This window comes from Elephantulus edwardii, unplaced genomic scaffold (assembly GCF_000299155.1).
Source record: "Elephantulus edwardii isolate Elephantulus edwardi_28Jun2011 unplaced genomic scaffold, EleEdw1.0 scaffold00214, whole genome shotgun sequence".
NCBI classification, from domain to species: Eukaryota; Metazoa; Chordata; class Mammalia; order Macroscelidea; family Macroscelididae; genus Elephantulus; species Elephantulus edwardii.
In genome coordinates, this window is record NW_006399964.1 from 2,337,492 (window position 1) to 2,356,347 (window position 18,856).

An 18,856-nucleotide genomic window follows, 5' to 3' on the forward strand; every position below is an offset into this window, starting at 1 on the left:
CAGCTGCAAATGAGAAGGTTTGCATTTCCAAGCCATCTCTTCATAAAGGTTACAGCCTTGGAAACCTTATTGAGCAGTTCTGGAGTCTGGCAGTAGTACAGATTGAGTGATGAACTTTATCTTGTGGGCAAGGAAGGAGGCTCTTGGGCTGGGCTTTGACACAGGCATAGGAGCTTGGTGCTTGAGCACCACAAACTGGTAGGTGAAGGAAGAGCAGGCTGTGCACAGGGCTGGCTGGATGTTGTTGGAGATTAAGGTGGAAGAGAGATAAAAGGTGAGACTGGATGACTGATGACATCAGGGCTTTACTTTCAGGAGCTGGGACTTTTCAATTTATGAGAGTGCCAGCATCTAATTGGGATTATAAAAATAATTACTTTTGCATTTGGGAATGGTAATTAGAAGTTTGAGAACCTGGAGCCTAGGAGGCCTTTTTAGGACAATAGTGAGCACATTTTTTTAACAAGAGGAAAGTATTTTATTCCATTAAGTAATTTTTTAACCTAATTCAGGAGAAATTAAGCTCTTATTTGAATTGCATTTTATTATTGCTAAAGATGAGAATAGTTGGTACATGTTGTTACTGTGTACTATCACATCGGATCCCACTGGGGTCCAGTGGGTTTTCAGAGGATCTAAATTGCCCAGAAGGAGATTACCTGTTTCTCTCATGGAGCAGCTGGTGGTTTTGAACCACATACATTTAGACTGGCAGTGAAATTCCTTAACACTAAGCCACCAATGCTTGATTGGTCTGATTCAGGACGTGGTCTTCCCAATCACTTGGTATGCATCTGAGAGCTGTACAGTGAATAAGGATGACAGAAGAAGAGTTGATGTCTTTGAGCTGTGGTGCTGGAGAATAGCATTGAATATCCCATGGATGGCCAGTAGAACAGTGAATATGTCTTGGAGAGGGTTTAGCCAGAGTGTTCTTTGGAGGCAGAGATGAGGAGGCTTTGCCTCACTCACTTTGGGCCTGTTTCTAGGAGGGGCTATTCCTAGGAGAGGGGCTTCATGCTCAGAAAGGCGGAGGGTTGGTGAAGGAGAGGAAGCCCCTCGAGCAGGTGGATTGACATGGTGACTACTTAGATGGGCTCTAATAGCTCAGGAAAGTGTAAGGATGGCACAGGATAGGACAGGATCTGTTGTTCATAGGGTCCCTATGGGTCTAGCTTGTCTTGACGACACCTGACAACAACCAGCCCCAGAGTGCCCTTGGTAATGAGGGGGGAGAAGGTTTTCTTTTTTGTTTTAACTCTGGCAGTGAGCTGTGAGTAATACTTAATTTTGAAAATGTAAAGAGGGAAACGCATGCATCCTTACAAACTTCTATTCCTTTATGGGATTTTAGAGCCCCTTAGAGAACACATACACTTCCCTTTTGGTCACTGAAATGTTATGTCTTCATGGTGGTTGAGAAGCACGAGTAGCACGGTGACACTCTGCATTCCTTACCTTGTGCAGTGATTTCAGTGTGCAGTGAGTCTTCATGCTCCTTATGATGCTAAAATGAAATGTCATCTTTCAAACTATGTAGAGAGGTGAGGATTATCATTGTCTATCTGTAAATGAGAAAAGCTGAGGCTGCCTCATGGAGGGAGCTCCTGATGTCTGTCCCTCGGTCACTGCCACAGGCATAGCGACCCTCCATCAAGTTTCTGAGGCTCTGAGTCATGATGGGAAGAGACTGCCCATCCTTCTCCCGAGGAGCCACTGATGGATTTGAACTGCTGGAGATGTGAGGCCTTTTGAGTTAGCAAGTGCAGCTCATGCTGGGCTCATACCAGACTCTTCCCCCCCCCGACCCCCACTTTTATGACACCAGGGCTAGAATTGGCTTATTCCATTCTCTGATTATATTTTGAAACACCTTGAGGGAAATTTTAATATAGACTATATATCATGATAGATGATGAAGAGATTGGATTGTTAACAGCTTTAACTTGCTTCGCTCCACAATCAACACTCTTGGTACCAGCAGCCAGGAAATTAAAAGACTAATTGCATTGGGAAAATCTGCTGTCAGAGACCTCTCCAAAGTACTGAAGAGCAACGATGTCAGTCTGGAGACTAAGGTGCGCCTGATACAGGTCATGGTCTTTGCAATTACTTGGTATGCGTCAGAGAGCTGGACAATGACTAGGGATGAAAGAAGGCAAATTGATACCTTTGAGCTATGGTGCTGGAGAAGAGTATTGAATATACATACCGTAGACTGCCAGGAGAACAAACAGGTTTGTCCTGGAGAGGGTGAGACCAGACTGCTCCTTGGAGGCAAGGATTCTGAAGCTTCATCTGACATACTTTGAACATGTTGCAAGGAGGGACCAGTCCTTAGAGAGGGACGTCATGCTTGGGAGGGTGGAGGGACAGTGCAAGAGAGGAAGACCCTCGATGAGATGGATTGATTCAGTGACTGGGATAATGGGGGTAGGTATGTCAAGACAGTAAGATTGACACAAGATAGAGCAGGGTTTATGGCTGTTGTACATAGGGTCACTATGAGTTGCAGACGAATCAACGGCATATAACAACAACAATATATAATGATATTATGACAATATTAAGTTCTTGGGATCAATAATGACAACATATTTAAGGGGAAGAAACAGATGTTTGGCAAAATTTAACAGAAAACTATGAGTCTTGCTACTACTCTTTGAACTTTTCTGTAAAATTTCAATGAAAGACAAGATTTGAACTAGAAGCAGAAAAAGCAAATATGGACAAGACTTAAAGGCAGTAGCATTACTGTATCCTTGTAATGTGAAACAAATTCTCTTTTTCTATTGGCTGTTGATCCTACAGTAGAAGCAGAGCTAGTAGAAATCATATTTTCAGGCATAAAGATTATAACAATCTAGATCTGACCTGAATATGCTTTAATTTTTGTTTCCAAATCAAACTGCAGTCCACCTCTCAGGCTCATGTCAGTTGGCTGAGCCTTATAGATTATGCGTCATAAATATCTCAGCAGTCTGTTCTCTTAGCAAAGGCGCTTAGAGAATACAGAGGTGGTTTAAGAGTGTGGTCTTTGGCTCTCTCACTAATAAGCAAGGTGGCTTTCAGTTTCTTCTGTAAAATTACCGGGGATTAAATGTAATAATGAATGTTAAAAGCACTTTACATAGTGTTTGGTACACGGTCAAAGCCAAATAAATATGAAGCGTTACCACTGTTTACTCACTGCCACCACTTCCAAGATTGCTTGCTGGAAGTGAAGGCAGAGCCGCTGAGAGAGTAGGTCAGCAGAAAAAGCTAATGGAGACTCTGCTCAGACTAAGAATAAAAATCTGTGAACTCCCCAAGGGGAATAATGGAATTATAGTATATTCGTTTAAGTAAATCCCAGTCCCCTTCACTCTGCCTGTCCCTTAGATTCACTAGTTGTTGACATTTTACCAAGTTTGTTTCTCTGTGTGTGTGTCTCTCTCTCACTCGCTCTTACGCACACAGACCCACTCACACACCCTTTTCCCCTGCATTATGAGCCTTCATTCCTAAATGCTCATATGATCTTTTTCTTTCGTGCCTACCACGAGATTATCGATTCCAAGAAAAAAGACAGCAGCCTGGTGATATTATTACTGCACATATTCTGATTTCTCGGAAATGGTTCTTTATTGCTCTTTTTCCTTTCCCGTAGCATGGAGTGAGGGTTCACACCTTGATGAAGAGGGTTCCTCACCACCCACTTGCTTTGGAGTGGCTCTGACTTGAGGCGGCCCAGAGCATGTCAGTAGAACTGCAGGTAGCATTTCCAGGGCCTGTTTTTCCAAAGTCAGCCTGACTTTATTGAGTCATTTCTGAGGAAACCTTCACTTCTAACACCTTTGTATCAGCACCTCTGATTAACACCTTTAAGTCAACCACTCACTTTCCTGCCAGAATTACATTGTAAAGGTCACCAGTGACTCCAGTGGGTCAAATCCAGGGGCTGAGTCTCCATTTTCACTTCAGTGGTGTTAATAGCAGTGTTTGACAAGGTAATCTCTTGTTCTATTTTTAAGGACTTTCCTTATTTGCCCTTTGGGACACCTGTTTTATTCTGTCCTCACTAACAGTGCCATTTTGTCAGGCCCATTTGCTGATTGCTCACATTTTACTAGGACCACTTTCTGAGTCCCCAGACCTCTCTCATGTGGTTTAGAGCACCAGTTAAGACTGTTCATGGTCTACACGTCCGTTGTCCCTCAGCAGTTAGCCTGGCCTTTTCTTGAGGGAGCAGAACTAAGTCAGACTTTTTCTTAAGACCTTCAGCAAGTCACCTGTTGTTATTGTGTTGTTGAGTTGAGCATGACCCATAGCAACCCTATGAAAAAAGATCTGAACCCCATTCTATCCTACACCATCCTCACACTTCCCGTCACACAAGAGCTTATTGCAGCAGTCACCGGGTCTATCCACCTGGTTAAGAGTCTTCCTCTCCTTCATTGACCCTCCACCCTTCCCAGCATCATGTCCCTCTCCAAGGAATAGCATCTCCTAGCAACATGTCCAAAGCATGTGAGGTGAAGCCTCATCATTCCTGCCTCCAAAGAGCATTCCAGCTGCACCCTCTCCAAGACATAGCTGTTCATTCTCTTGACTCTCCACAGGATGTTCAGTGCTCTTCTCCAGCACCACAGCTCAAAGGTGTCAATTCTTTTTCTGTCATCCTTATTCATTGTCCAGCTTTCAGATGCACAGCAAGTAATCAGAAAGACCATGACCTGAATTAACTCACCCTAGTCCTCAAACTGACATACTACTCCTCAATAATTTGGAGAGGTCTCTTAACTGCAGATTTTCCAAGTGCAGTGCATCTCCTTATTTCCTGACGACTGGTACCAAGGGTATTAATTGTGGATCCAAGCAAGATGAAGTCACTTATGAAATAGAAATTAAATAAATGTGGTTTTAAGGTCTCATGTGATATGACATATCCCAGATTTTTAGTTTTTAACAAACAAAACTCAATGGCACATAACAGCAATAACATACCAAGACAGGTTTGGAAGCAGGAGTGGCATCCACTTCCTAAACCACATGCCTTTGGAAACTCTATGAACTTTGATAAATGTCAGTAGTTGTTGAGAGGCTTCAGGCCTTTTGTTCAAAGGGTCACTATGAGTTGTGCTTGACTCAAAGGCAGTCACCACCAACAACAATAAACAAAATATTTTTTTCACTTATGTTATACTTTTTAAAGCCTCTGTGTCTTTTCCCTCATTCTTTAGAATTCTCACTTATAAACTTTAGTGAGTCAGTGGAGTTTTCTTTGAGCTGAAATACTGAAGAACAAAGTCATAGAAAAACCAAGGAGTGTGCCCTGGGCCTGTTTGAGGCGTGTGGCTTCAGAATTATGTCCATGTTTATACTCACATTTCTTCTGGCATCACCACATAGGACTTTTCATAGTTTGATATAAAAGCCTTCAAGTTTCAAGATCTTAATTTCTACCAGTTTGTCTTTTCATTCAAATGTTAATTTCATTTTCTTTGCTTTTTTTTTTTTTAACAGATAGCAGAGTCTTATTTCCAGGAAGAAGACTGTATCCTTTTCTTAAGTACAAGAAGAAATTAATAGAGAACCATCAATTTTATTTTTAAATTGAGGTATACTTTACACACAATTAAATGTATGAATTGTAGGGTTTTGATAATTGTATTCATCCATGTAACCGTCACATAAAACAAGATGTAAGAAATTTCTATCATCTACAACTATCTACTTTGACCATTGATAAAGAAAGAAAATTTATCAAAATCTACGTATTTGTGGGTCTGGTGGGAAGCACATGCTGCTGGTAGAATATGTATTGTAGTTTCTTTTAAGTTAAATACAAGTTAAGTCATATTCATGTCCAGTGTTTCTCAGGTTGTAAAGCCATGATTGTCTTATAATGGTGGTGCATGTCCAGCCAAGTGTGGAAATTATTGAACAATATCACTCATAGCATAAACAAGCAAGATCCTGTTGAAGATTATCCAAAAACAGCTGAAATAGTGCATCAGCAGAGAACTACCAGAAGTACAAGCTGGTTTCAGAACAGGCTGTTGTACTAGGGACATCATAGCCAATGTCAAATGGACTTTGGCTTAAAGCAGAAAAAAACCAGAGGAATGTCTATCTGTGTTTCATTGACTATGCAAAGGCATTTGACTGTGTGGATTACAACAAATTGTGGCTAACCTTGAGAAGAATAGGAATCCCAGAACACTTGATTGTGCTCATGCAGAACCTATACTTGGACCAGGAAGCAGTCCTCAGAACAGAGTAAGGATACACTGCATGGTGTAGGATCAGGAAAGGAATGCATCAAGGATGCATCCTATCTCCATACCTTTTCAATCTGTATGCAGAACAGATCATCCAAAAAGGCTGGGCTTTATGAGGAGGAATGTGGCATCAGGGTTGGAGGAAGACTCATCAACAACCTGAGCTATACAGATAACATAACTTTGCTTGCTGAAACTAATGAAGACCTGAAGCATTTATTTACTGCAGGAAGTCAAGGACTGTTGTTCAGTATGAATTGAAGTGCAACATCAAGAAAACAAAGATTTTCACCACTGGGTCAATTGGCAGCACTATGATAGAGGGAGAAAAGATTGAGATTGTTAACAATTCTACCTTACTTGGTTCCACAATCAACATTCTTGACACTAGCAGTCTGGAAATGAAAAGACAAATTGCATTAGGAAAATCTGTTGTCCGGGACCTCTCCAGAGTTCTAAAGAGCAATGATATCAGTCTAGAAACAAAGGCGTGTCTGATACAGGCCAGCAATTACTTGCTACACATCAGAGAGCTGGACAGTGAATAAGGATGACAGCAGAAATTGATGCCTTTTAGTTGTGGGGCTGGAGAAGAACTGAGTATCCCACGAACTGCCAAAAGAACAAGCAGGTCTGTCCAGGAGAAGGTGAAGCCAAGTTGCTCCTTGGAGGCAAGGATTTTGAAACTCTCTCTGACACACTTTGCACATGTTACCAGGAGGAGCCAATCATTGAAGAAGGACATCATGCTTGAAAGAGTGGAGAGAGAACAAAAGAGAGGAAGACCAAGGATGAGATGGATAGATAGAGTAACTGAGGTAATGGGGGTAGGTGTGTTGGAGTCACCTAGAAAAAAATGTAGAATGTACTCTAGAAAAAGGAGTAATAATAATAATTGTCTATTTTTTTGCTTTTGTGGCTCACTTCTTCTAATTTTAAGACTTCCCCAGCGTCCCTGACCAGATTGATGACGGGGTAAGCAGTGCTCGTTCTGAGCCCTGTCAAGCGATCTGTTGTATGCCTTTAGACAATGGTGTTTATTACTGAGGATGTTAGAAATGTAATGAAGGTCAAGCTCTCTTTTTTAAAACACAGTGATGCACATGATGTAGTCCACTGCACACCAGCTGCTTCAGCTCCCCTGAGGCTTCTCAGAGTTACCATGTCCTGAGCCCGCCACCAGTGGAATCAATCAGACTTCCTGGGACTCAGACCTGGGACTCTGTATTAAACTGTATTTCAGATAATGTTTGAGAAATATTGGTGTACTTAGTGTCATGGACAAAAGAATGGCATCATTCCTGCTTCTTGCTGGTCTATTTTTGGATCCTTGGGTTGAATTTAAGACTGCAAAGGAGAGAAGTGAGCAAAACCTGAGTGATCTTGGGAGGACAAAAAGCTAAGCAGTGAAATTTTTTTATCCTCCTTCCAGAGGAGCTTTTAGAACAATTGGATAGGTTATTAAACCTTCGAAAATGCAAGTATGTTTCACTGAGTGAGATGATAAGGTCGAAAGTGTATCTAGAAAATGACAGACTCAGATTACAATTATGAAAATTGCCGTGGCAAGTTCATGAAATTTTATCAAAAGTTAACATGTAATTTTTTTGCCCTGTCATTGTTTGGTCTTGTGGAAAATAAGGTGCTAAACCCAGTTAAAAGATTGGCTGGCTTAAAACGGGAAACACTTAACTGAAGAATGACATAGTTGCTTGACACAAAGTAATTTAAGAGGAGAAATGATAATGAAAACATTTAGACTCCAGGATTCCAATTAAATTACTTTAAATCAACCTTGTTAGAATTATACTTACAAGCAGGCATTCCTTGAGCTTTAAAACCTTTTGTCAGTTTTTTAGTTTACTGGTAGTATGGAAATCATAACTGCTTTATAATATTCTGTATTTAAATTTCCCATTATCTGTGTTTGTTGTGTACCATCGAGTTGAAACTGAACCATTGCTGACCTGCTGGCGGGTTTTCAGAGGCAGTTAATAGCTTGGGAGGAGATTGTCCACCCTTCTCCTGCGGTGTATATATTTAAGCTTTAAAATAATTAGAAGCCTGTAATTTTGAGAAGCCATACCTTTCTTAACTTTATAATATGACATTAGTAAATGCAGGTATTTAAAAAGTTTGGAATTCTGTTTTCCTCAATTTTTCTATCCAGATGAAAAAGCAATGATGTTCATTCAACTTGAACGATTGTATCATGAGCAACTGCTAGCAAATCTTTCTGCCATCCAAGAACAGTGGGGTGAGTACAGAATAATGTAGAATGTAGGATTGTCAGTAGTGTAACAAGTTGCCATTTATAAAGTTAAATTACTGGACTTTAAAAAAAGTCACTCAGGAAATGGGTGTTTCCACAGTGAAGTTAAATGTTGCAAGAAGTGGTATCTTACCCTAATCCCATGCTAATGAAAAGTTGTTTTCTTTGTGTTTTGTTCTTCCTATCAGTGATAGAAATCCTTGTGGTTATTTTTCTTTTTCTGCCGAGTTTGCATGCCCTCCTGGCTGATTTCAGGTCTCTCTCATTGCTGTCTATTCGGAGCTGTCTGTAAATCACACAGGAAGAGATTGTCTCCTTTTTTTCTTTTGAGCTGCTGGAGGATTTGAACTGCCAGCGAGGCATGGCCTGCTGATTGAGTCTCTAGGCTATTTATACTACTTAGCTATTTCTGTGTTACGTCTTAAGTTGTTTGAGAAGATAATTGTGTTCACGGAATCTTTATCCATGGTGCCAGTGACTAATTTTTCCCCTCTAAAGTATGCTTTATAAGTAACTAATAAATGTTTTAAATTTAGAAACAAAATGGAAAACTGTACAACCACATATGATTACACCTCAGAGGAATTCAGAAAAAGGATTTAATGGTGAAGATTTTGAACGGCTTATTAAACTTTGTACAACACATCAAGAGTAAGTATATCAGTATTTGGCTAGAATGGAGGGGATTAAATATTTTAAAAAGCATTGAATATTTGAAATACAAGGTTCATTTCTTTACTAAACAGTTAATATATGTCTCTTTCTAGTTGAAAGATTAAGCAATTATAATCCTTTGGATTAGGGAGCACTAGTGGAAATCTTAAAATCTTACTTGTAATTTTTATCTATTTCTAGTTAAAAGATTAAGCAATGAGTAAATTATGTATTAAGAGAACTTATTCCATTTCTTTGCCAGTACTTGCAACTTGTATTAGAAGCAGCATTTTTAATGGTAGTTCAATGCTAGAAAGAAAATACAGAGTTTATTCAGGATGCTGTTCGTAAATGTAGTAGATTTATATGTACAACTAGGTTTACCAGATACTTTTAAAATTAGCTTGGCTTTTATTGAGTTATATATTTGTAACTAGATAGAAATAATAAACATTTTCATCCTTTTTTAAGAAATTAGCTGTATGAGGAAGTTTAATGATGCTAGAGCATGATTATAATTAAACTGGTGCAGATTTGCGAGATTGCAAACATCAGGCCTCCTTGCAGAGGCTGAGAGCCTTCCCCGTCTGGTGGCAAGAGCAGGGCTGAGGCATTCATTGTTCCTTAGCTCATACAGCAGACGGACAGTTTGCTGTGGGATCTCCTTACCCAGAAGACCAACCTTTGAAAAATGTTTGTATTTCCAGGGATGGGTTCCCATTCCATGATGACAGATTTCTTGGGCTAATCAGTTTGAGCCTTTAAGAGAAGTATTTTCAGGGGTTCTGAACTATAGACTAAACTTTAAAAAGGTTTAGAAATAAACTCTGAAAACTTGTTATGGTGTTTAACATATTTAGTAAGGTTAACTTTCAACCCTAACATTTTTAAATAATGACTTTTTGGCAGGCAAGAAGAGTAGAAGGAAGAGAGGACCAGGCGAGGAAGGGGGAATTTGGGATTGTGTGCTAGATAATTTATGTCATTTAACAAAACGTGCTTGAATAACCATGTGGAAATCAATTTCCTTTGTAAACTTTCACTTGAATTTCAGTGATAAATATAACAGTGACAACATTTAAAATCTTTAAAATATGTAAATATCCGTTTCTAAATGTCAAAACACTCGATACACAGACTCTCATCCCCATGGAATGAGTAGTTTGTTCCTGTGCTGTAAACATTTTGACCATTCGGTGAACAAATGTTTATTTGCTATAATATGAGTGTAACATTTTCATACTTTTAAATTTGGAGAATGTCTGCAAATTATGGTTCTTGGACTTTTTTAATATTTAAAAATATTTTTTGAGAATTATATATGCAGATATTGTCAAGTTGGTATATATTCCACTGTATATATTTGTAATAACAAAAGTACTTTTTAAACAAATAAAAATAATTTTGAGTTAAAACTTCAGGTATACAAATTTGATGACATTTTACACACACACACACACACACACACACATGCACACGCACACACACACACACACACACACAGTTCTGATCCAGAATATTTCTAGAGAGCTCTCTGAGTTCTGTAACTCAGAACTGTATATCTGCCTTTTATGTCATTTCCTGTAAATGGAATGAGACAGCATGTAGATTTTATCTCATATATTATCTTTATTATATATTTCTGCATGCAGTGGGACTGTATTATTGCTGCACAGCTATTTATCTATTCTGCTGTTAATAAATATTTAAGTTCTCAATCTTTATGATTAAAGTGGCAATGACTTTTCTTTTTGTGTGTCTTTAAGTGCTTATATTTGTGTTCTGCTCTCTTGGGTGTTTACTAACTTTTGCTTTTTTGTTAATCTGTTTTCATGGTTAAATCCATGAAAATTATTTCCCACTGTAATTTACTAGAATGACATATATGGAAGTGAAGAAATAATAGTATGTATCTGTTAGTAGTATGTGTCTAATATTTACATGTGTTTTATTTTAAAACACATTATTAACAAAAAGTTAGCATTGTTTTATTCATCCGAATTTTAGCATTTGCAGTTTGGCAGTTTTCAATGGTAATTGGCTATATAAGGAAATTAACACATGATATAATTGCACTTTGAACTGTGTAAACCAGTGGTAATGTTTCCACGGTGGAAATGTTCTGTGCTAATATTAGAATCCAGAGAAGCTGTATTTTTTTAAAAGCATTTCAGAGACATTTATTTGGAAACATGTTGCTCCTATAATTTTTTAAATTCTCTTTTTTCTTCTTTCTTCCCTACAGCCCTCTTTTTTCCAAACATAAGGTAAGAGATTTTTTTTCTTTTGAAAATGTTTATAGGAAAAGCAGTGTTTTACGTCTGTTGTGTGGATTGTTTTGAGCTATAATTAAACCCTTATTTTTAGCTTGTCAATTTATATGTAAGGGTTTGCCAAACAAAAAAGTTATTTGTTTTTAACTTTTTAAGAGAGCTGCTGCAGAGAAGTGTCTGGGAAGAAAATGCTTCACACAGTTAGTGGTGTCTGAAGGCGCAGAAGAACCAGGCAGGGGCTCAGGTATGTTTTCAGTTATGTTAATGAACCTCATCTGATACCTTGCAAATGTTATCACTGAATTACTGGGCAGGAATGGTTTCTGTTTGCCTTCTTAGACGTATACCTCTTTGAGCCAACTAGCTAAGCAAGATTTTTATGTGTCACTTCATTTTTTTTCCCTTGGAGAGGAACGTCATGCTTTAGAAAATGGAGAGTCAGCAAAAAAGAAGGCGGGAATGGGCTGGGGGGGGAGGGGAGGAAAGCTTTAATGAAATGGACAGGCATGGAGACTGCACCAGGGAGCTCAAGGAGACATGGAGATGTAGTGGGGAACCGGGATCAGGCAGTGGGGTCACTGGGTGAAGGAACTGACTCAACAGTATCAAAACCTAAATTCTTTCAAAAATATGCAATTACTTCCCTGTTTCCATTAGCTGATTGTCTGTACCTAACAGAATATGTGAAGATTGTACAAAGATGCTCTGAAATACAGTTGTTGTTGTTGTTGTTGTTATGTGCCATCAAGGTACCTGAGACTCATAGCGACTCTGTGTAAAACAGCCCTAAACCCTGCTCTATCCTGTGCCAATCTCACTGTCTCTAACACACCATCCCCACTGCTCCAGCCACTGAATCAGTCCACCTCATAGAGAGCCTTCCCCTCCTGCACTGCCCCTCCACCCTCCCAAGCATGACATCCTTCTCCAAAGACTGGTCCCTCCTTGCAACATGTCCAAAGTATGTCAGACGAAGCCTCAGAATCCTTGCCTCCAAGGAACAGCCTGTTTTACCCTCTCCAGGATAAATCTGTTTGTTCTCCTAGCAGTTCATGGTATATTCAATACTTTTCTCCAGTACCACAGCCCAAAGGCATCAATTCTCCTTCTATCGTCCCTAGTAACGGCCCAGCTCTGATGCATAGCAAGTGATTGCAAAGATCATGGCCTATATCAAGTGAACCTTAGTCTCCAGAGTGACACCATTGCTCTTCAGTACTCCGGAGAGGTTCCCTAACAGCAGACTTTCCCATCACAATATGTCTTTTAATTTCCTGGCTGCTGGTGCCAAGAGTGTTGACTGTGGAGCAAACTAATGCTGTTAACAATCTCAGTCTCTTCACTAACCATCCTGATGCAATATTGGTTTTTTTATGTATTCAGGTATTTTTAGTTTGTTTAAACCCCAGGAAATACTGTATTGATCTTCCCATCAATTTGGCCTCTATAACTAGATATTTAAAGGCTTTGTCTTTGGATGTTGTTATGTGCCTTCGAGTTGGTTGTGACTCATAGCAAGCCTGTGTACAACAGCTCTGAGCCCTGCTATATCTTGAGCCAATTTCATTGTCTTTGACACACCTGCCCCCGTTTCCCCGGTCACTGAGTCAGTCCATCTCACCAAGGGTCTTCCTCTCTTGTGCTGTCCTCCACCCTCCCAAGCATGATGCCCTCTCCAAGGACTGGTCCCTTCTGACAACATGTCCAATGTATGTCAGATGAAGCCTCAGAATCCTTGCCTCCAAGGAACGTTGTGACTTCACCCTCTCCAGGACAGATTGACTTCAAAGCTTCCAGTTGCTAGCTCAGTTGTCTAACTCATCTACACCTCACCTCACTTCCAAAATGGGGGTGCACCAAGTCCTCACTTCCCAGGATAGCTTGGAGGTTTGAACTAGAGAGTTGTCTGCTTCTGTAACGTGTTCTATCTTGGAAGCCCTATGGGGCTTTGTTCTCTGGCCTCACCTGTGTCAGGATCAACTGCACGGGAGTAGGTTTTGAGTTTTGGGGCTTGTCTTTTTTTCTGATGAGGCAAGTTAAAGATAATGCCTTGAGTCAATCTTATCTTTTGTTTTTACCTCCCCTGATGCACGTGATTCTTTTCATTGGAAATGACACGAAATTCTGTAACATTCTTAAAGATGGGGAAATGTCACCAAAGAACCATATTGTGTGCTCTGGGGAGAGCTGTTCAGGGCTGTTAGTCTGGATTTGAGGTGTGGCACTAGTTGCTCCCCAGTACTATCCTGGCACCACCTCGACGGGCCACTGCTGACAGATAAGTGGCACTAATGGGGAAGCCCAGGGACCAAGTTGTCACTTGCCTGTCTCCTCAACTCACAACCTGTTTCTGGTTCATTTATTTCTAACTGACTGAGGAGTGCTTTGTGCATAGTAGGTGGTGTCGTTCATCAAAAATTCAGCAGTCCAAACAGGCTGCCCAGTCAACGCATGGATGTGGAGTTGGAAGAACACTATTGGGTTCCACGGGCTGTAGATTGAAAGGTACGAGATGACCCACCTCTCTTCCAAGGAGCGGCTGTTGGATTTGAACTGCCAGAGAAGCACAGACTCTGGGTTAACAGCACAGCTCGCCAGGGACTATGCCCCAGAGCTACGTGCTGGGCTGCTTCACGAGGGATCCGAACGACATAACATGGGAACTAATGAAGTAACTTGGGAAAGAAACCTTGTGGAAATAAATGTTTTAAAGACAAATGTCAAATTTTCCAGGGTTGAACTCCTCAGATTTGTTGTTCTGTGAATAAATAGAATAAATATAGAGAAATGCAAGAATATGAGAAAAGTGAAATATAAAAATATTGTTTTAAATTATTTGCATTTAGTTCTTTCTTCCCCTTGCTTTGCTTCATATTTCTTTCTAGAAATTCGTTGTAATAATGTCTGGCATGTGCTAGGTGCTACAGTCTCCACTCTCCTTTCTTTCTGTTTCTCCACATTCCTTGATCCCAGGCCTCTGATGTAGCATGTGACTGACAGTTCCCCTCAGTGCAGTGGGCTGACTGTGAATTGGAATCAGCTCTGTGGCCCTGGCATCTTCTATCTTTTATAGTCATTGAGGCTTTGTTCCTGGAGCCAGACTTGTCTGGTTTGAAATCTCCCTTCACTTCTTAAAACTGTGTGACCTTGGGCAGCTTGCCTAACTTCTCTGTAGCTGTCTCCTCGCTTCCCAATGGAGATGCCCCAAGTACTCACCTCCTAGGATTCCAGAGAGAATTACATGAGTCATTCATGCTAAGCATTTGGGAGGGTACCTGGCATTTACTGCTCGTATGACAAGTATTCCATTACTATGGCATTCTGCTTCCAATCATCCTACCCTTATCGGACTCTTCAAGGAATTATATAATATTTATGGAATATTTTATATTTTCAAAATATTTTCATGTGCATTACTTCATCTGTTCCTTTTAACTGTCAATGGGACATAGGAGGAATAATTTTAATTCTTTTGACGGAATTATTTTCTGCTTTTGCTTTTCTAGTTATCATGTGTTTTTAGTAATGAAAGACATGCTGAAATTGTAGGGGGACTTTTTTTTAGAAAAGGAAATACGGACTTTGATACCGTTTAGTGGGATGTGAGTGTTTAGAGGACTCTGGCAGTATGATTGGTGGGGATGCCTGGTTTTGGCGAGAGCAAGCCACACGGGTCTCCCATCAGGCAGTAAGTAGCACGTACTGGGATAACAGAATCACGGAAACCCCACAGGCTGACAACGGTGGGTGGTGTGTGTCCCACGGGCCACAAAAGGGTTCAGAATTCAGTCAGGTAACTTATTTGTACAAGCTTAAAACAAAACACCAGCTTTTTTACTCTGAGGTTCATGCATTTTTATGAACTTGTATTTTTACTTGTTTGTTTTTACTATGCAATGTTGCAAGGAGGGACCAGTCCTTGGAGAGGTACATCATGCTTGAGGGTGGTGGGACAGCACAGGAGAGGAAGACCCTCGATGAGATGGATTGACTCAGTGACTGCGGTATTAGGGGTAGGTGTATTAGAGAAAATAAGATTGGCACAGGATAGAGCAGAGTTTAGGGCTGTTGTACGTAGGGTCGCTATGAGTTGAAGGCAACTTAATGGCACATAACAACAACAACAACAAGATTATATATGTTAAAAAATGTGCCATGTGTAAGCAGAATAAAGCAAGATTCAGATCTGTTCATAGGATTGCTCACTGAGTCACAGTCACCTTGATGGCACCTGATGACAACAAGCTGAATTGTGACAAATAATAAAATGAAGGGCTGTGAACCCAACAGCTGGCTAAGGACTAAATTATTACGAATTCTGTTGGAGCTACCTTTGGGTTCCTGCTCGTCCCACCACCCCTGCCCTGATGGAACCCCTACCTACCCTGTGTATTATACATGCTGTTTTTGTGTGCCATCAAGTTAAAACCAACCCATAGCTGACCCTCCAGAAGGTTTCCAGATGCAATAAATTGCACGGGAGGAGATTACCCCTCCTCCCTCAGAGCAGCTGGTGGGTTTGAACTTCATGCCTTCGGATTGCAGCTCAGCTTTTTACCACTAGGCCCCCAAAGCTCCCAGTTGTATCATGATCACATGATTAATGATACTAAATTGGTTTTTATCATTACTGCAATACATGCTTATAGAAAATATTTTTCATTAAACATAGTAAATCAAACATTCACCTCCACTTCGTTTCCTCCAGAGCACCATTAAAATGTCAGAAAGAGATTTTTTCTCTTTTTTATTAAATTTTATTAATTTTAATGAACATTTACAGAGATTTTGGGTTTTCATTCATTCATTGTTCAGTTTAGTACATCATTTCATTTCTTGACTCCAGTTTCCATGCATGTTGATTTTTGGATCTAAGTAATAAAAATTCCAGAAATTAACCAATAGAAACTCTGTAACTCACCACCAGTTGTTGCCCAATACAGATCCAGAAAAATGAAATGCTGGTGGCATGGTGTTTAAGCACTTGGCAGCTAACCAAAAGGCTGGCAGTTCAAACTCACCACCTCTTGGTGGGGGAAGAATGTGATGACTGTTGTCCGATCCACCATGACTCAGTGAGCCTGTCAACAACCTCTTCATGGGGAAGGATGTGGTAGACTGCTCTCAGATCCACTTCAACACATAGTAGCTCTGTCAACAACATATCTGATTTCTGCCCTGGCCTCTGCTATCTTCGTCTACTTTAACCCATTGTTAGAGTCACTGTGTTGGTCCATTTTCTTGATGGTCTTCCCCTCCTCTGCTGACCTTCTAACTTTCCAAGAATGGTCCCCTTTTCCAAGGACTGGCCCTTCCTATTGACATGTCCCAGGTACGTGAGATGAAGCTTCACCATCCTTGCCTATAAGGAGCACCTTGTTTGCACCTTCTTCAAGATACATCTGTTTGCTCTTTTGGCAGTCCAGGGCTAGTCAGCACTCTCCGCCAACCACACAACTCACTCACAACATCAATTCTTCTGCCATCCTTATTCACTGTCCAACTTTCAGATGCATAGGAAATAATAGAAACAACTGTGGATTGGATCAGGAGCACCTTAGTCTTAAACTGGCATCATTGTTCTTCCACACTTTGTGGAGAGGTCCTTGATAGCAAAATTTCCCAATGCAGAATTGTTTTTTGATTTCCTGATTGCTGTTATCAAGGCTCCTGATTGTGGATCCAGGTTAGATGAAATCATTGACAGTTTTTCTCTTCTCCATCTATCACAATGTTGCCTATTGGCCCAGTGGATATAATCCATATTGAAGACTGTACTATTTGATTTTCTGCAGCAAGCATTTCAAGTCCTCACATTCAGCAGGCAAGGTTGTGTCATCTGCATCATGCATGTCGTTAGTAAGTCTTCCTCCAATTCTGAGGACACATTTTTCTTCATGAAGTCCACATTCCAGCCTCTGAAAGCCCGTAGGGTGGTTCTGCCCTGCCCTATAGTGTGGACTTGATGGTAGAGGGTCTAGATTTGGATTCTGCAAGGCTCTTGGGCTTCAGTGTAACAGCAGAGTCGTGGGTTCAGGCACAGCAGTGAGCATGATTATGGGCAGAGTATGGACTGGGCAGTGTTTCACTCTCTTGTTCATAAAGTTGACAGAGCAGATTTTGTTGGCAATTAAAAACAACCATAATATAAAGTCAAGGAAAATTTCTAGGATTGTCTAACTATAAGGAAGTTCCAAGGCAATACCTGCATGGCAGATCTAGTGAGAAACTACAGATTTCAACAGATGTCTGAATTTTAAGAGGATATTTGCTCTTTGTAAAATTAAATTAGGAACCATCTGTACATATGTCCTGTCTGCCAGAATATAAAGACCAAGAAGTTTTTTAAAAACATGAAATGAGGCAGTTATCAACTCTTAAGAAACAAAAAACCTAAATGAGAAAGAAAAAATTAGCATAGGACATGTATGGATCATTCGAGAGTATGATAACGTCGTAATAAGGTAAAGACAGTCTGGTTGCACTGTGGGTTAAGCATTTGGCTACTAAGTCCAAAAGGCAGCGCAGTTGAGACTTGCCAGCCACTCCACCGCAGACTGTGGCAGTCTGCTTCCATAGAGATGGAAGGCTCTGGCTCGCTGCGGGACAGACGATACGTGGTGAATCCCATACGCATTGGGTTGACTGGTGAACATAGTAATGGAAGAATTGATTTATCCCTGAATTGCGGGGGGCTGGAGGTAGGAGAATTTGTATCATTAGGGGGCAAGGAGTAAAAATAACTGAGAGATGAATTCTTTTCTTTGGTAGGTAGTATTTTAAATGAAACATCAAGAAAGAATAACTCTTATCCGAGAGATATAGAGGATGAACATGCGAGAGAGCAGCTTCAGAAATCTAAGGTGGTTGCTCCTAGAGCGCAGGGATCAGCCGGGTGGGAAGGTAAGGCAGTGTACAGAGCTCTGGCGGCGAAGCCTGGAGTCTGACCCACTGAGGCCTGCAGGCCGAGCTTGTGCAGCTCAGCCTGCGGCCCCTTCCCTCCTGCTGTGGCCCTCCTGGTTCTCCCCATTTATAGCAGAGGGGATGGCCGGCAAGCACAGTAGCTAAGCAGGGGAGTGAAAACTCCCATCTGTTTTCATACAGCCGCCCAAGTGATTCTTAGCGAGAAGGAATACGGTGCTCTCTGGTAAAAATCATGTGCCTCGTCCTTTTCCGGGTACTTTTTCTGATACTTGAGCCAAGGTGTAGGAGTACATATAGTACAAAGTCCAGTGAACTGGTACCTCTCAGCAGTCCTGTCCCAGCCCATGACTCTCTGCAGTCAGACAACGGATACTTAAATGCCTTTACATTCAGGGCTCCATATATTAATTGTCAACTGATAATTTTTAAATTACCACTAAGTTAACACCTGAATATACATATCGCCGTGC

General features: G+C 40.7%; 1 protein-coding gene across 1 annotated transcript in view; it reads left to right on the forward strand.

Moving 5' to 3' along the window:
• Positions 1–18,856, forward strand: part of CNST (consortin, connexin sorting protein) — a 121,414-nt gene that overhangs the window by 61,080 nt on the left and 41,478 nt on the right. Inside the window, exons 5-9 of the mRNA XM_006897740.1 lie at positions 5,506–5,536; positions 8,434–8,520; positions 9,072–9,186; positions 11,435–11,456; positions 11,619–11,706. Of these exons, the coding sequence (XP_006897802.1) occupies positions 5,506–5,536; positions 8,434–8,520; positions 9,072–9,186; positions 11,435–11,456; positions 11,619–11,706 (343 nt within the window). The remainder of the gene's footprint in view (positions 1–5,505; positions 5,537–8,433; positions 8,521–9,071; positions 9,187–11,434; positions 11,457–11,618; positions 11,707–18,856) is intronic.